The sequence below is a fragment of the Pollicipes pollicipes genome, unplaced genomic scaffold (assembly GCF_011947565.3).
Source record: "Pollicipes pollicipes isolate AB1234 unplaced genomic scaffold, Ppol_2.1 Scaffold_4002;HRSCAF=4701_pilon_pilon_pilon, whole genome shotgun sequence".
Lineage (NCBI taxonomy): Eukaryota > Metazoa > Arthropoda > Thecostraca > Pollicipedomorpha > Pollicipedidae > Pollicipes > Pollicipes pollicipes.
The window spans coordinates 26,986,084-27,003,148 of NW_023596420.1; the positions used below are offsets into that span (position 1 = coordinate 26,986,084).

At 53.6% G+C, this 17,065-nt stretch overlaps 1 protein-coding gene across 1 annotated transcript; it reads right to left on the reverse strand.

Moving 5' to 3' along the window:
* Positions 1-1,339: 1,339 nt before the first annotated feature.
* LOC119094303 (zinc finger CCCH domain-containing protein 14) lies at positions 1,340-13,242 on the reverse strand. The gene is made up of 15 exons (XM_037217377.1): positions 13,188-13,242; positions 11,811-11,900; positions 10,815-10,979; positions 10,156-10,596; positions 9,592-9,608; positions 7,304-7,546; positions 6,886-6,908; positions 6,695-6,723; positions 4,549-4,671; positions 4,138-4,246; positions 3,477-3,682; positions 2,830-2,971; positions 2,325-2,464; positions 1,694-1,806; positions 1,340-1,453 (listed from the first exon to the last, which is right to left on the reverse strand). Exons 2-15 carry the CDS (start codon positions 11,890-11,892, stop codon positions 1,340-1,342), a joined length of 1,947 nt encoding a protein of 648 aa, XP_037073272.1. The 5' UTR covers positions 11,893-11,900; positions 13,188-13,242.
* Between the last annotated feature and the right edge of the window lie 3,823 nt (positions 13,243-17,065).

The following is a 17,065-nucleotide window of genomic DNA, read 5'->3' on the forward strand; positions in this document are numbered from 1 at the left end:
TGCCGAGTTCCAGCCCGCTGACGCGGGTGCTGACTGGTTACTGACAGGTGCCGGTGGTCCGCTGAGTGGAGGTGTGGTGCGCCGACTGGTGCCGGTAGCCTGCTGATGGAGATGTGCGCTGCCTGGTGCCGGCGGCCCGCTGAGGAGAGGTAGCTGGACCGTCTCATCCGACATGATGGGTGGATAATGCGTGGTGTAAAAGCGGCCAAACCGGCCTTTGCGAAAGATGGAGATGGCCCGCATGGTTAAACGAGTATCTTTCAATGACAAAATAGTAAAACCCTTCTCGTTTTTTTTGCGAAAATTTACCTCATGACACCATTTTATCACCGAAAGGCGCCCATGCCTAGACCCTGGTCACATGACCTCTAAACAGCGTTCTCCATAAGCGTCTGACATTTGCGCTTGTCAGGAGGAACAGCCGGGAGGGACAACCCAGCTTCAGCGGCGCCGACGCACAACGGCAGCAGACCGCACAGCCTCCCTTGGCCGCCGTGCCGCTAAGGAATGCTGTGAATAACAACAGGAGAATAGTGGTGATGCAACAAACTTGCAGCACGGCTGCAGGGCGCTGGCCGACGACACACGAGCCATTGCAGTTCCCTGGGCCCCACATCGCACGCGTGTGCCCGCTAATGCCAGGTGACCTTGTTTCGTTGGCATTTTCTGAACAAGGCAGCTCTGCGATGACTAATGCCTCAGAGATCTTCCTCCAAAAATGAAATACATTCGCCGAGTGTGCTTTGTGAGAATGAGGGGAATTTCTCCCGTGGGATTCTTGCGAATTAACGAATGCTTCACACGGTGCTGCTGGTATATATCGCTCATCCAGAGCACCGAAAACAGGCAGTCTGGCCAAAATATTTCGTCCTGCAGTTAAAAACAAAGATTCCATGGTCTTTTTATGACAGGGGCAGATCATGGGACAACGACAAAAGATAACCAAAGCATGACTTTCAGTGACTTATTTGATACATGCCAGGCCACTACCCATACGGAGCAGTACACAGTTTAAGCCCGCCAGCCGTCAACCCGGACTCTCGCGCACGCCGAGCTGAGAACCTCGTCACACGTGGCGGATGGTCAGAGCTTCACCCGTCCAAGCTTCGATCACGCACGTGTCACCGGCGCCCGGCGCAGCAGGCCGCCACAGCGCACAGTTCACGCGGCGGCGGACGCTTGCACGCGCTCGCGACCGCAGGCGGGCACGGGAGCGGGGAGCGGGCCGCGGGCCGCGCCCGGCCGGCGCCCGGTGTCCTGAGTGTTGCGCCACGGTCAGGGGCCGGCGGGCCGGCACTCCCGGCGCGCCGCTGCGGCGCGTGAGACGCCGCGCGCCCGCTCAGATCGTTCCCGGCGCCACCCACTTAAACTGCGGCCGGCCGGCCGGCTGCGGTGGCGTCGGGTGGCTGAACAGGCACGACGGGTTGGTGCAGGCGTCCGCGTACCGGCACATCTGAAAGAGGGTCGAGTGGCGATTCACACATCCAGATCATTGGAAAAGCTGTTTCCAGGAAGCAGTCATGACAGCTTGCCTATGAAAGGTTTGAATGCAAAGAAATGTCACTGACGACATGTGGGTATCCGTTATCTAGAACAGCAATCGTATATAGCAGAATGATCCCACAACCTAAGCTTGAGCGGGAGCCGATTACAGTCTCACTTGAACGCTGCACTGGCGACACTTCTGTCTCACCTTGGGATGAATGAAGGGGCAGCTGGGGTTGGTGCAGTTAGGAAAGAACTTGCACTCCGCTACCATCGAGACAGCAGCCGTGTGAGGCGGGGGCCGGGCGCCGACCCCACTCGCTGCAAAACATCCACCGCGTCAGGCATGACCACCATCAGGCCCGAACAGCCGCCACAAGCCACAAACTCAGTCCTCATCCACGGAGGGTTAGTGGTACTTGTGAACACTGCCGACCAGTATTGTAACCAAGTCCTGCGCTCACACCGTCAGGCAGCCTTTTCATAGCTTACGTGACGTGTGCGATGGTGGCAGGTATGCCGCGGACCTGCAGCTGGCGGCGGGGGCTGTGTATGCGTGATGCCGTCAGGTATGTCGCGGACCTGCGGCTGCAGCTGCAGCCGCAGCTGGCAGCCGCGCCGCTGCACTGCAGGCGGCTCTGCGGAGCTGTGTGTGTATGATGGTGGTAGGTATGTTGTGGATCTGTAGCTGCAGCCGCAGCTGACAGCCGCGCCGCCGCACCTCAGGTGGCTCTGCGGAGCTGTGTGTGTATGATGGTGGTAGGTATGCTGTGGACCTGTGGCTGCAGCCGCAGCTGACAGCCGCGCCGCTGCACCGCAGGCGGCTCCGCGGGGCTCACCGATCGCGCTGGCCGGCGCCACGGACGGCCGCGCGCCGCTGTGCGAATACCGGCAGTCGGCCCGCCAGCAGCTGCCGTCAAACTTGCAGCGCGGGTGGATGTAGAGACAGGTGTCACCAAACTTGCAGGCCGGGAACGTCCTGCGGGCATGGCCCAGCGTCAGCCGCGCGACAGAGCGCAGGGCTAACAGAGGCCACAACGATCGACTCGGCGCCGGCGCGGCGAAGGAAATGGCGACTTGGCAGCCATGATGGAACTCACGTCAACACCCACAAAACGTTGACTTAATTACGATACAAGCCAAGATGGGGTGCCAGAGCTGATGGACCGGAAGCTATCGGCAAACAGGACCCTAGCATGCGTTGGGCACTGTGATACGTTTAATAATTCGTATCATGTTGGGCATATCCATTTACGCTGGCATACCACCAGTTGCCTGGGTAGCAGCAGTCGACTTTCAAGCCGGTAGTATGCTGGACTGCGGTGCTGGTAATGGCACACTCACTTGCAGGGTACGCTGGGGTGATGGTACAGGCACTCCGCGCCGAGTCTGCAGGAGGGCCAAAACCGGCAGCGAGCGGGTGGCTTCTGGGCGGGCGGCGGCTCCGGCTCCGGCTCCGGCTCTGGCTCCGGCGGCGGCGCAATCACTGTGGGATTCGGTTCGTCTCCCGTCACGTGCCGGTACAACAGCAGTTGTTCAGCTGAGTTGCACACTTGTACAACAATCATTTGAACATGCTACCCGCCGAATCTGCACACCCTCCCAGAGCCTTGACATGTCTCGGTTTTGGTGACGTCACTAGAAGGGCTTGTCCCCGGTGAAGCAAACGGTTTATCCCCAGCGTAACAAGCCGTTTGTCTGCAGCGTAACAGACGTTTCGTCTCCAGCGTAACAAACCGTTTGTCTGCAGCGTCACAGACGGTTTATTTCCAGCGTAAAAAACCGTTTGTCTACCGCATCACAGACGTTCGTCTCCAGCGTCACAGACGGTTTGTCTACAGTGTCATAGACGGTTCGTCTTCAGCATAACAGGCGGTTTGCCTGCAGCGTCATAGATGGTTCGTCTTCAGCGTCACAGACGGTTTGCCTGCAGCGTAACAGACGGTCCCCAGGTGATAACGCATGGTGTCCAGGTGTGGGCCAGAGCTCACCCGGGTGCGCCGACTTGCGGGCGCGGTCCTCCAACAGCTGCTGCCGGAGGTCGGCCTCCTCCAGCTCTTCCTCTTCCTCCTCCTCCTCGACCAGCTCGTCCTGTGCGACGCCGTCGGTCGCCTCGTCGACGCTCAGCGAGCGGGCGAACCGGGACGCGCCCAGACCGGTCATAGTGACCACGAACGTCGGACTGGAGGCGCGCACGCTGCCGGAGAGGGGGGGGGGGGGCGTCAGGCGCATACAACGCCGGACCGGGAGGCAGCATCCAGGACATGTATACCGCCGGACCATCACGACTAAACCCCCTCCTCCCTCCTCCACCCAAACACACACACAGGTGACCACGAATGCCGGACTGGAGGCGCGTAATATCGGGCCGGGACGTAATATCCAGCGCACATATACCATCCACCGGCCCATCCAGACTGAACACCCCCGCCTCCCCCCCCCCCCAAACACACACACACATGTACACACAGGCTCCAAAGCACGGGTCCAAGCCTCAGGGAGCCTCTGGTTTCGTCAGACAGCCATTTCATTCACAGAAACAGAAACAAAAAAGCATTCCCTTTGGAGCACCCCGCAAGTGATTTGTTCGTGAACAAATGTTAACATGGTCACCATCCCTGACACGTGGAATTCAGCAATGTCAGTGCATACGTTGGCGGCGGGTTTTTGATCCGGTCCGCCACTGCGTGCACGATGGCTGAGATGTCGTCCACCGTCGGGATCGCAGTTGGCTTGTACTCGGCCGGCTCCACCACACTCTCTGCCCGGATGGAACACGCCGTTCAGTTCACCGCAGGTCAGTGGCATCAAACACGCTTTTTGGCTGCACGCAACCGTGGCATGTGACAATTAAACACCTGATATTTTCAGGCAAGACACAAAAGTAAAGCAAAACTGAACTTCGCACTGTGCACTCCTCAAACTAGCAGAACCCGACATATCCACGACCCCGACGGTTTCTAGCCGTCCATCAGGCCCCACCACACGTCGCCAGTCACGAGAGCTGTACCGGTCGCCCGCCGCGGGGCCCGGGGCGACGGCCGGGCACGGTCCGGGGCCCACCTGTGCGCTGCGGCCGCGCCTTCACCTCGCCGATCGTCACGTGCACCGTGTCCTCCTCGTCAGAGGATGGCTCCACGGAGCGAGCGCGCGCCGCCGCCTCCCTCGGCTTCGGCTCGGCGCGCTCTGACGGGTACACACTGCCGTCAGACGTACGCACGCGCCGGTCGTCAGTAGTTAGCGGCACCACACGCGGCATGTGTTGGCTGGTGTTCCCAAACCGGGGACATTGAACAGCAGGGCAAACACATGTGTGCAGGGAAACCGTGTTTGGTACATCGCTTCTTTACTCCTCCAGACGTTCGGCACATCCCGCCATCATGACACCTCTGGAGCGTTTAGCACGGGTTGAAAAAAAACAAAAACATTCAACTCAATGGGCCGGGAGCTGAAAACCCTACAGGCTTTCATGCTGTAGTATCTGAGCCGTCTGATAAAACTTTACAACTTGCTGACTGTTGGCCATTCCTCTCAGACATATCCTAGAACTGGGGAGTCCGCCTGTCTCCCAGCCTGTGTGCGGCGGGGAGGGGATCTGAAACTGGGGAGCGCGCCTGCCTCCCAGCCTGTGTGCGGCGGTGAGGGGGGATGGATCGCTCTGCGCTGGCTATTTGCCCCTGGCTGGTATGACCTACGACTAGCAGACAGGCTGATAAGCATTGCAGAACGTTGAACCTTCGCCACAAAACTCTGCCGTTGGCCTGGAACTACACGATCGGATGGTGGAGTCGGGGTTCACATAAGCGCTGCTTAGCGTGAACGCCTATTGCGGAAATCTATCCAATGCAAAGGTACGGACCAAAACTATAAAAAGCACATCCACTTTTATTCTGAAATCCCCTGCGGTTCCCGGCGGCATTGTACGTCCGACCACTTGGGTGCATTTTACTAAGGTAGAATTAAAGTGAACTGAAAACACACAAAACATAGAATATCAACACATCTGAATAATGTCGGATAGCGGGACGACAGGTGCGACTCCAGGTGGCTGAAGGGCGCGTCGCCGTTTCGGAAGTTTGGTATGACGTGCTGACTGGGAGGAGAGCGAGTGTCGATGTCTTCGGCAGCTGACCTCGCACGGTGTCCCCCTCGTGTCAGGCAGGTGAAAAAGGTATACACGTTTAGGCGGTCAGTAAGTGATGGTTGTTGATGGAAGAGTGGAACAGCGTGAGGCGAAAAGAGCTGAACAGACGTTGCATTGGTGTGGATGTAAATGGATGCTGTCGTGTGATCCAGGAAATCCTTCGTCCTAACTACACCGCGACCGTTTAGTCGTGATTCGGTAATTCATCACTGCAGCTGATAATGTCCTTTAATCCATGTGCAAGTAGACCAGCAATGAGGACGTAGAGTATTAGAGTAAGAGTCAAATGTAAGCTTGCGAGCCAATCAGTGCCACAACCTTTTACTATTTGAGTGGTAGGGATGTCGACAATTGTTCATTCTATCACACCACGATCCGGAGTTTACTGCCATCGCCCAATATCTGCCAATCACTGGGCCAGACGGCGATCAACTCAGTACGCAGCCACCTCGGGCTTGGAAAATGGACCGGTAGGTCAGATGCCACGATTCGGGGTCAAAGGGCAACAGATTAGCAGTTGCCGGCACGCGCGTGCAGAGGCCGCCGCGGAGCCGGAGGCGTGGCGGCACGAATATATGTTGACATACTGTACACCCCGCTGGATAAACTTTGCAGCATTGGAGCCTATCAACAGTCGTTGGTGATTATGGCTTTGCGATGCACTAAGCTACTGATGCTACATGGCGTCACCTGCCCCTCACCCTGGCGGAAAGGGCGAACACCGCAGTAAATTGAACCCCGTACCCCCGGTCTCCTACGTGGGCAGCTTGACCACGTAGGAGACCGGCGGGCGTACGCTAAAGGCACGCCCAGGACATCCGGCATGCCATGATATTGCTTAGAGGGTAATAAGCGACGATTTACGCCAACATGCTTCCCATCCTGCTGTTACAATGTCAACATGGACTACCCAGAACATACTGGCACCACGTAAACGAAGAATGTCCAATATTTTGGCCGCATAAGGGCAGCGAGATGGCACCATACCACTGGGTTTGTCCGGATGAGGTAGGAAGACGGCCAATGAGAGCGGCAGACGGCCCGGCTGCGGGCGGGGGCTCTCACCGGGACACGGGTCGGCGCGCGGCGGCGGGCTGCTCGGCCGGCGTCGGCGGCCGGCCGGCGAGCCGGCGGCCGACGCGTTCCGCACTGTGATGGCTATCTGGCCGGGCGAGCCGCTGCGCTGGCGGCGCGTCTGTACGGCCCGTGGCGGCGCCGGCGCCGGCGCCGACGGCACGGCACGCTGCCGGCCCGACAGCGACGCCGTGAACAGCTCCCTCTGCCGGACACAGACGGGCGGCTGACACGCAGCGGTCTGACGCATGAGACAGCTTCCGCCCAGGGGCGGCACACACGGCCCCACCGGCCGGCACGCTGGAGGCCCGGCCTCAAAACGTCACACGGCCAGCTCGTCACGCAGGACAGAACGCATGTCGGCGGTCACCACAGGTCACATCCTGCTTGACCTGGCGGGTCGCAGTACCACTCAGTCATAATAACCATACACATGAAGTGTGTTGTACGCAATCAGACGTCGAAGACACCACAGTAAAAATACTTTAGCAACTTGCGTCCTCCAACGTGTCATTGGCTTTGCACTTGGATGAGACAAGCCGCCATGACACCCAGTACACGTTCCAGACAGGGTGCGCAGTCCGGCCGCCGCCGACTGACCTTATGCTTGCCCGCGGTCGGCTGGTTCTGCGCGCGCACCAGGAACGGTCGGACGGAGGCGACGGTGGATTGCTGGGCGTCGCGCATGGCCTTGAGCAAGAGAGTGGGCCGCGGCTGCTGGCTGGCCGGCCGGCGCGGCCGCTCCGTCACGCGCACTGTGCTGGCCACAGCGCCCACGGCGGGGTTGAGCGGGTCGTACTCGGCCTCGGCCTCTTCGCGCGACACCACGGCGCCCACCGTCGACTGGGGTCCGCGCCGCGCCACCCAAGTCGCCTGCCGCGCGGCGTGCCCGTCGTCAGGGGGCGCACACACCGTTCACCTCCCCAAACTGGGAGCGGCTGCGTGAGGTACGAGTGGCGGCCACCGGCCCCACGCCTCAGGCGCCCAACCCTGCCCGGCCGGGGGTGAGCGGGGACTGGCCGCGAGGGTGGTGCCCTCATCCCCGACTCGAGGCCCAGTCAACCGCACGTCTGTCTACCGGCAGCGCGCAAACATCAGATCTGATACCTCCTGTCCGGACACGGCCGCACCACGACCGCTCTGGCAGCGCGCAAACATCAGGTCTGATACCTCCTGTCCGAACACGGCCGCACCACGACCGCTCTGCACGTGGATCGTGAGATATGTTCCGCAAGCAAGTGTCGCAGCCATACGGCAACACTTAGGTATATTCCTGACCGATGTGGTGAGGGGACTGACCGCCCTGGGAACAAGATGCCTGAGAACGGACAGGGAGAAGGGTCTTGGCATCTGCTGACAATGGGGCGGAGCCGTGATCCAGTCAGTGCTTTGCCTACCCGAAGCACGGTTTTTGATCTAGAGCTCAAATTGGTGTTCATGAAGGTACCTCAAACAGCCTGCTCTCCTCTATTGTGGGCGTTACAAACATCTGTCCAAGCCCTCGACCGCGAGAGCCTTAATTGCGGGCTGTTCGTTCCAGTCAATAGAGACCCTTCTTTGTGCTCTCCCAGGTGCAAGCTGTTTAAAAATATTACAACCTGGAAGTAGTTCAGTCGGGCAGCGCATGTTGCATCAGCTGTGTATGGTGCATGGCGCATCAGTGATATGCATGTTGCATTAGTGATCAATACTGATGTACCGAAAATGATCTCAGTGACTGACTGTCATTGATTGAATGGCATGATAGGAATTGCTTGTTGCCACCCTACCCAAATTCACATCCTTTGTATATCTGTAATTTCTCCCTGAGATCCGGAATTAGTGACAGTGGTTAAAAACTGACCAATTGCAACGGCAGCCTTTTGCTAGATTACAACTGCGACGAATCGCGACGTACCAGAAAAACACTATTCTGTTACATATCGTGACGGATTCAACTTGCTTGTGATGCAACCTGCTCCAGGTAAAAAACATTACAACTTCCAAAGCATTGGGAACAATTTAGCCCCATATTTGGCAGGCTGTATCATTTGAAGGGGATTCATTCAGCAGCCATTCGGCGAAGCACCCACATCAACTGTACTGCTACACATATAGCTGGCGACCATCGTTGTCTGATAAGTCCTTTTCCTATCCTCAGTGGTCATGATATGAAGAAGCTCAGAGTAGAAATTGATGCAACCCCTACCATCCCTCACATGAAGCAGTGACATCACCATAGCGTGAAAGATGTCTTGGGGCAATCAGATGATTCTGCCTCACCGTAGCACTCAACTAAAGGTGTATCGAAATGCAAGCAAACATGAGGATTCCAACATCAGGTACCAGTAAATTTGGTGCAAAAAAGCGGGAATAAACCAAATGGGAAATTTGTATAAGCAGATGTAGCAAAATAGTGGTGTTTATGTAGCCGACGTTAGCTTATCCGAGCATCTATTTCCATCTCGGTGTGGTCTTTACGACTAAACCTTTCAAAACCCGCAGGAAACGGCGTCTCAATGGAATTCCCTTTTCTCTAGGTAATTTCACGCACACAGATACGCACGCAAGCACGTGCACGCACACAGCCAGGTGATATCCACAAGCAGCGGCCAACTTACGTCGGCGCCGGCTGTGACCTTGACCTCCCGTCGGCGGACCGGCGAGCGGGATCGGGAGCGCTGCCCAGTCGCCGGCGCCTCGTCAGTCACCACGCGCCGACTGAACAGGCCCGCCTCCTCCCGCAAGTTGAGCACTCGTCCGCCGGCGGCGGCTCCGGCGGTGGCGGCGGCTCCAGCGGTCGCCGCGGCCGGCTGGCGGGCCGCGCCGCCGGCGGCTGCTCCGGGTCCGGCGGCGGCCGACGGCTGCGGGGTGGGCGCCACAGCGGCAGACCGGCGGGGCGCCGGCGCCTCCTTCACCAGCTCGTCTGCGGCGGCACAGGCCGTGTCAGAAACGCGCAGCCACTCCTGCGCGCGGTCTTCGGGGGCCCGTCGGCGTCGCGGCCACGCGGGGGAGAGTCGGCCGCGGGCGCCGAGTGTGAGGGTAGCTCGCAGCACGCATCAAGCCACTTCTGGAGAGCCACAGGGAGGTACTTACAACGTGCTGAGTTCAAACAGATCCGTGAATGGAGTCACCGACATAAACTAGGTCTCTAAGCTGAACAGATGAGATGAACAGACGACATGAACAGATAAGAACATGGGACAAACTCGGGCGTACCACAATAATCGGGGTACATTTCATCAATGAACATCTTGACCTCTAGTTCCACATTATCGACGCTTATTCCACGCAGCCACGTGAATGCTTCACCTTCTTCGCACACCTTGTGGGCAGGCACCCTAACAACACACCACATCCAGTGGAGTACTCATCAACACGCCACATAAAGTGGCGTTCTCATCTTCCTCAGAACGCCACATGAACTGGCACCCTCACCTTCCTATGAGTACCACATGGACTGGCGCCCTCACCTTCCTCAGCGCTCAGGTTGAGCACGTCCTGATCGTCGTCTTCGTCCGGTGGGGCGGGGACGGGGGCGTTCGCGGCCCGCCGGCCGGCCGGGGCAGACACGCGCGGGTGGCGGCGGCCATCTGGCGAGCGGCGCCGCGCCGGGCGACCTTCCGCGCCGCCAGACGACTCCCGAGAGCGGTGTGCTTCCGACCCCGACCGCGGCGCCGCCTTCGCCTTCTCCTCCCTTTTCGGTACCTCAGAGTCTGGTCTTTTCGAGGCTCTGTCCTTCTCTTTCTTGGGTTTGTGTGACTCGCCTACTGGCCGCTTGCGTTCCTTCTCTTTGGAATCATCCACCTTCCCTTTCTTAGCCACTTCTGATCCCACTTCCGAGGATTTCCGTTTCTTTTCTTTTTCTTTGCTAGCACTTCCCTTGCTGCCCTTTTCATCTGATTCACCTTTGTCTGGAAAAGTGATAAGTGGTACTGAGATTGGGGGGGGGGGGGGGGAGAGAGAATCCAGGAGCAATCAAATTGGCATTCTTCTATCAAACACTGAAACATGGTTGAAGCACTACTTTATGTGTCAATGTCATTCAATACCCATTTTATACAACACAACACAAGAATAACAACCTTTCCACAGAGTATCTGTTTCTGAGGGCAAGATCACTGCTGGGTACCTTTAGCCTGCAGGGTGATAGTCTGCAATTTGTCCAGCACTTGTTGCAGCCATTCAACAAAAGCCACTGTATGGTCGCTGAGGAAAAGGGACAGATCGCTTTCCATCTGCTTCTTAGTCTTCTTGTTGGCAACAAGTACCATGATGTAGTCTGGTAACTCATCATCTGAGGGGAATAAAAAAAGCTGTGCTCATGTAACTGTTATCATGCTTGGATTCTTGCAGCCATATAAAAACACCCCAGGTGGATGAGTGGAAACAGTCTCACCATAGTCTTTCAACCCTCCACATAGTACAACCTGGGGTTTGGACCCCAGTTCACAGCATTGACACTGAACCATGTCATCAAAACAACACAGAAAATGTTTCTATGAACCTCCATGCAATAAGCTGTGATGCTTATGAGGCATATTGCCAACTGTCTAGCCTGCAGTCATCTCTCACTTGCATGATTAAAATGGGCATTCAAGGTTTTCATAGCATACAGTTTATTGAGAGTTGCAACAGAATATGAATGCAGCTTCAAAATATGCATAAAATTTTGGCTTCAGTTACCAAATGTTGTGTTGAGTTGAGTCTTGTCCCCATCACAATACAAATATGATCAGAGCAACCACCATTATCAGTGCAAGCACCATGGGTGGTTTGTACTCAAAGCTGACACCAGGGTACACACTGCAAAGCATGGATGAGGCCATGTTGCTGCAGGAGGGTCAATTGCATAAACATCCATGGGCAATCCAACACATCACTCTGGATGCAAAGGAGATAGAGGACATGTGATGGAGGTTAGAGCAAATACACTGGTCTATGGTTTGGTGGATGGGGTCACCAATGGTGTGTTTAAGCAATATGCTCAGCTAGACCTCTATTGTGTAAGACATGGGCTTTAAAATGTCAGGGAAAACCATTTCTAACATGTGGATGATGACAGCAGCTAAGCAGCACATTTCTAAATTGTGCAAACTGAGGAGGTCAAGTTCTGTTGTGCACTCACCAACATAGACACCAAGCTCTACCAGTTTTGCTCTGATAGCACTCTTGATCTTCTTGCTTATTTCTGCACCCAGGTAATCCATGGTAGAGCCTTCAAAAGAACATCACAGGCAATAATTTCATAACAGTCAAACAGGTCTACATGGCTAGACAACACATAGTACAATGAAAACATCAATTCAAAATGTGCAAAACATGAGATACATAATAAATTGAAAATACACAATAATTTTCTATTATAAAAACTCTAATAACCAGGTACTGGTGCTCTATGCTTCAGAAGTTCAACTTGAACTTCACAGAAACATTCCCTAGTTTTGGTCTTAAACTTTTGATTGAATGCTCCAGATATATGCCTATTCCAAGAAATGCCAATTGTATGACTCCTGCTCATGTCATCCAATCATAAAAATTTGGGTCACAGAAGAACTTTTGTGTGGCAAAAGCTTCACATTTATAATCCTTGAATGGTCTGTCCTGGCTACCCAATAAAATCTTTGCTTGCTCCATGTACTTCAAGCCAACATCCATATGATTTAAATCTAGCCTAGCAGTGAACTTTGCCAATGCCTTTGAGTATGGCAGGACAGAAGAAAGCATTAATGATGTCATATGACACTATGACATGGCTGCACTATACAAACAAGACGATCTCTGACTACACGCCACCTTACTACCTTACAGTGGTTGCAACACATGATAATATTGGTGATGTTATATGATGCTATAACATGGCTGCCCCAAACAAACATGACAATCTCTGAGTATATGTCATTGTATCACTTTTAAGTGCTTGCATCACATGATAATACTAGTGACATATTAAACTATAAAATGGCTACATCATACAAGCATCACAATCTCTGGCTATATGCCACCTGACCACTTGCAGCAGATCATGGTCTGCAATCTGCTGCTAAAGCAGCACCTGCTGTGAATTTTTGTTACTTAAATGCAAGCAGTATGCAGACACACTGTTAAGTATGTAATATACACAATGTATGCTCCCAGCTTATCATCTTGTCCTAAACATATGTAAGAATTGAAAAATTTTGGATTTTCAGTTAACTCTGCAATAGCACTTTTTTGCAGAGTGGGCAGCATGGCCTGCTTGAGCCATTCAACATCTAGCCTACGACAGGTAGGCACATTGTGCGCTTAGTCGAATACGACCAAGTGCCATCCATGCCAAACCCTTTTCCTCAATCTCATTGAGCCGACAAGATGGGATAATCTAATCAATCCACAGTAGCTTAAGGCGTGCCACATAATCTTCACGCTATTTTTCCCTTCATTCCACACATCCGAATCCCCAAAATTCCGATGTCACGGTTCTCCAATAATACATCTATCGTCATACCCCCCACACATTACATACAATGCACTGCACTGGCGATGCACGCCAATGTGCCAATGCCGTCAACGCAGTCACAAAAATTGACTTTGGCAATGCCAATGCCAGGTGGTACCGTGCTGAAAGCGCACTCACGGCGAATATCCATATATGACGTCACTGAGAGTACGCCGTTTACGTCATGACGGCCGCACACGCAGTAAAGCACATGAGTGATTGCATGCATTACGACACGTTTGATGGATGGAGTCGTAAGGTCAAAGCATATTTTAAGAGATGGGTAATTATGACAGAAATGTGTGATTTTGAGGGAATTCAAGAACCGAGGCGGTAATATAGGATCCAAGAAGTAGGCCATTTTGGAACGATCCGCCGCGCTCGACGCTAAAGAAGCGCTCGGACACAGCTAATCATTTGTCACTTCGGAAGCACTAGATGTACTGAAACTGCACTCCAAAGATTACCATTGCTATGTGCCTCACAACCACCGCCCTCCGGTAAATCCAGGAATTTGCACCGAGGTGGAGCGGTGGGGCGGGTACCCCCTCCAGCGACTGCCGATTTCAATTAAGGGAGCACCAGCCCTACAACAAAAGAATTCAGATATCACTTGCGCCATTTCATCAAATCAATGAAAAAAACAGAAAATACACACTTGGCTAATAAATTTACACCGAAGAGATTATACAAAGATTTTCACCAGCTGCAGTGCAGTGCTTCTGACAGAATACTGAAATTTTCCAGGCAAACACGAGTTGCACTTGTTAAAACAAGCGTTTAACCCCTTGCGATTTGCGGTCTAAATTCAAGGGATACTCAATATACATGCAGAACCCAAACAAAAAGTTCTGGCACCGCTTCTGAGTTTTATCAGGTCAGAAGAAGTCCAATAAACCACTGAATTTGGAAAGTGTTGGCCATCTACTCCACGCAGTCGTTTGGCGCCTGGTTTCATCGGTTCATTGACGTCAAAACTAAACCAGAATTGATCTCGCAGCAGCTTCTGGTTTCTGTCCAAGCTATAGAAAATAAAAATTGGCGAAAGAGTGCCTGTTGTTAACAAGTGGGCTATATCCGACAATTTGATCAGCCTTTCACCACCTGGAGTCCTTGCTCAACTCTGTGCCCCCTTCTCAAGGCTCTGAATGCGCTCTGCTGGCTGGCATTGGAGTGCCCGGCCTTGCGGACCGGTCTCTTGAATGCAACTTCAGCCCGGCCTTTCAAGCTCTTAGTCGTTGGTCACGGGCAGCCCGAAGGACCCCTCCGGTCCGACGAAGGGGCCATGAGGGGCCGAGGGAAACCGGACCGAGGGGTCCATAGCCCAAAACCCCCTCTGGATCCGCCACAGTGCCGCATGCGTTTCTGGCCTGCGTTATTATTTTGGTTGTGAAAATGCATTTCTTTTTGGATATGGTAGCTTTACCCTTTTCGAAACAAAAGCGTCATGATAAGTCCTCCCCTTGAGCATGAACCTTATTTGGGTATACGCGTGTGTGCCGTGGAGCCCGAGGCGAGGAAGGGTGGTGTTGGATTGTACGGTGTGTGCGGAGCGGGGGCCGGCGCTTGTCTGCCGCGGAGAACAGTATTGTTCGAGGCTTCCAGACAAGGTTCGTGCGAGGGCACTCTCAGGCCTTGCCTGCCTAAGAAACCATCAGACATATTACAGGCGTTAGGACGTGGAAGGTTGTGAAATGTGCCGTCCACAGTTCTAAAAGTTTTAGGTTATGTATGCGTAAAGGATAGGCGCTTCGCGTTTAGGATTATGGCCACCTACCAGGCATGCGCCAAGCAAACGTGAATAGCATTGGTCCTCAGTTCGGAAACTTAGCTTACAAAACCTCACATCTTGTGAAGATATGTATATGGGGCCAGCCAGACTGCAAGAAATGTGAGCTCTGCTGAGCATATTAGGAGAAGCAGCGACTGTGGCATCAATGTCAGCACATAACTGGTAAATATAAGCACTCATAGTTGGGTTCACAGTCTGAACCAATGGCAGTGCATAGAATGCCAAGTTTCCAGGAAGTATGTGATTGCAAAAGGTATTTCTGGCAAACATTTCAGATTGTTTGTCAAAAATTATGTCAAAATGGAGCTCAATTTGGTTTGTTCTGAGTTTGGGGCTTAGAAATGAGAGGTTTAGTACACCAGTGTTGTGTAGGCACCTAGCACAGTGGATGGATTTTTTTTAGACTAACATGAAAGCACTTAAGGCCCTATACTGTCCTTTCTTGGCATTTCTAGAGTTGTTGTTTTGTTGCATGCTTGAACTGTAAAACGTGGTTCACTGAATGTGTCTGAAGTAACAGCACAGTGGATTACCATACAAATTTCAGGACAGGTACACCCAAAATTTGGGCACTCTGGTGCTGTTTTATTTGAGCTTATTTTGCTTTTGTGGTCACACTTCATCTTGTGCATGTTGTATTGTATTCTGATCAATGTCACACTGTCAGCAGACAAAGATGGGGAAGAAGAACAGATCCAATGCCAAAACTGAGAAACCGAAGAAGTCCTTTCAAGATCAGCTCAAGATTGGAGATTTAGTGAAGGAACTTCTGTCAAGTGAGATGATATTATTGCCGGGCTGGTTTGGGATCTCAACCATGATACCTTGATATTGAGACTGGCACGTGTATGCATGCGTGGGTGTGCATGCATGCAGGCATGCATTTTCATGTGGGTGTGTCATGTATACATACAAATGTATGCATTTTGATGGATAAAATTAAGTATATGCTTACCTTGTATGTACTTTGTCATTGCTTTGTGTTTGTTGCGAACATCGCAATGAACAAATTTCTGTGTAGCGCACATTGATTTTTCTGTATTTCAGAATCTTCTCAAGTAGGCCCAATGAACAAATCAGAAGAATGGGAAAATTATCTGGGCATCTATGACATTTTGCAGCAATTGATAGCACTGCAGAAATGTAAGTCATTCATGCTTCCACCATTGCAATCTCATTATCAGCCTGAACATATGAAGTCATGTGTGATGCCAGGTGGCATATGACATCTTTAAGCTTGCTAGTGCTAATGTGTACTAAACACTTGGCCCTCCAGGACTTTTTTGGTGATCAATGGAGTAAGATTTGCACATCCTGCCAGACATTACACATGTTGGGCTGTGTGCAGTCTCTGCTACTGCGCCCATCACTGCACGTGACATGAGTCGGCTGTCTGCCGCCCACGCGTTCTGGCCGGCGCCGTCAGCGCCGCCTGCTGACGGCTGTGTCGCCGCCAGCGCCGCCACCGTCGGCCGGAACGGCCGGCCGTGCGGAGCGGCTGGCCTGTCTGCACACCTGGCTGCTGGAGAACGGCGGCATCGTACACGGCCTGACGCCGGCCGTGTACGCCGGCCTGGGCTGCGGCCTGACGTGCGTCCGCCCGCTGGCCGAGGGCGAGCCGGTCATCGAGGTGCCGCGCGCGCTCATGATGACCCTGGAGACGGCGCGCGCCTCCCGGCTCGGTCAGTCAGTCAGCCAGGCGGCCGGCGGACCAGCACTCTCCTGTAGAGGCCGAGCGGGCTTGGATTGGCTCATGTCGCTGCTAATCCCTGCGGGGTGGAAGTGAACTCGCGTGTCATGTGGGTGGGGAAGGCAACTCCAGGCCATTGGGTCCATAATCTCCCTTTCTGTGTCACGCCATTAGTGTTATATTAAATAACCCAATGCTGGGAGAATGGTTCTCGTCCCCCTGTGGCGCAACCTAGACTATCGGCGACGCTGGCATAGAACGTGAACCTGGTTCATCCAATGCAAGTCATTGTGTATGCCATAGCCCAGTAACCTGGTGACCAGAGACCACATTCTTCCGTAAAACATGCCCAATGAATGCATCATTAGTAGTCGTGTAGCTTCGCTAAATAACTTGAAAGTCTGTAACTCCACCATGGCTGGG

Coding starts and splice junctions, on each gene's coding strand:
- LOC119094303 (XM_037217377.1), bottom strand. CDS start 11,892: ATGGATTACCTGGGTGCAGAAATAAGCAAGAAGATCAAGAGTGCTATC. Junction 10,980..11,810: donor AGAGCTTGGTGTCTATGTTG/GTGAGTGCACAA, acceptor TATTCCCCTCAG/ATGATGAGTTACCAGACTAC. Junction 6,724..6,885: donor GAGCTGTTCACGGCGTCGCT/GTCGGGCCGGCA, acceptor CCGGCCGAGCAG/CCCGCCGCCGCGCGCCGACC.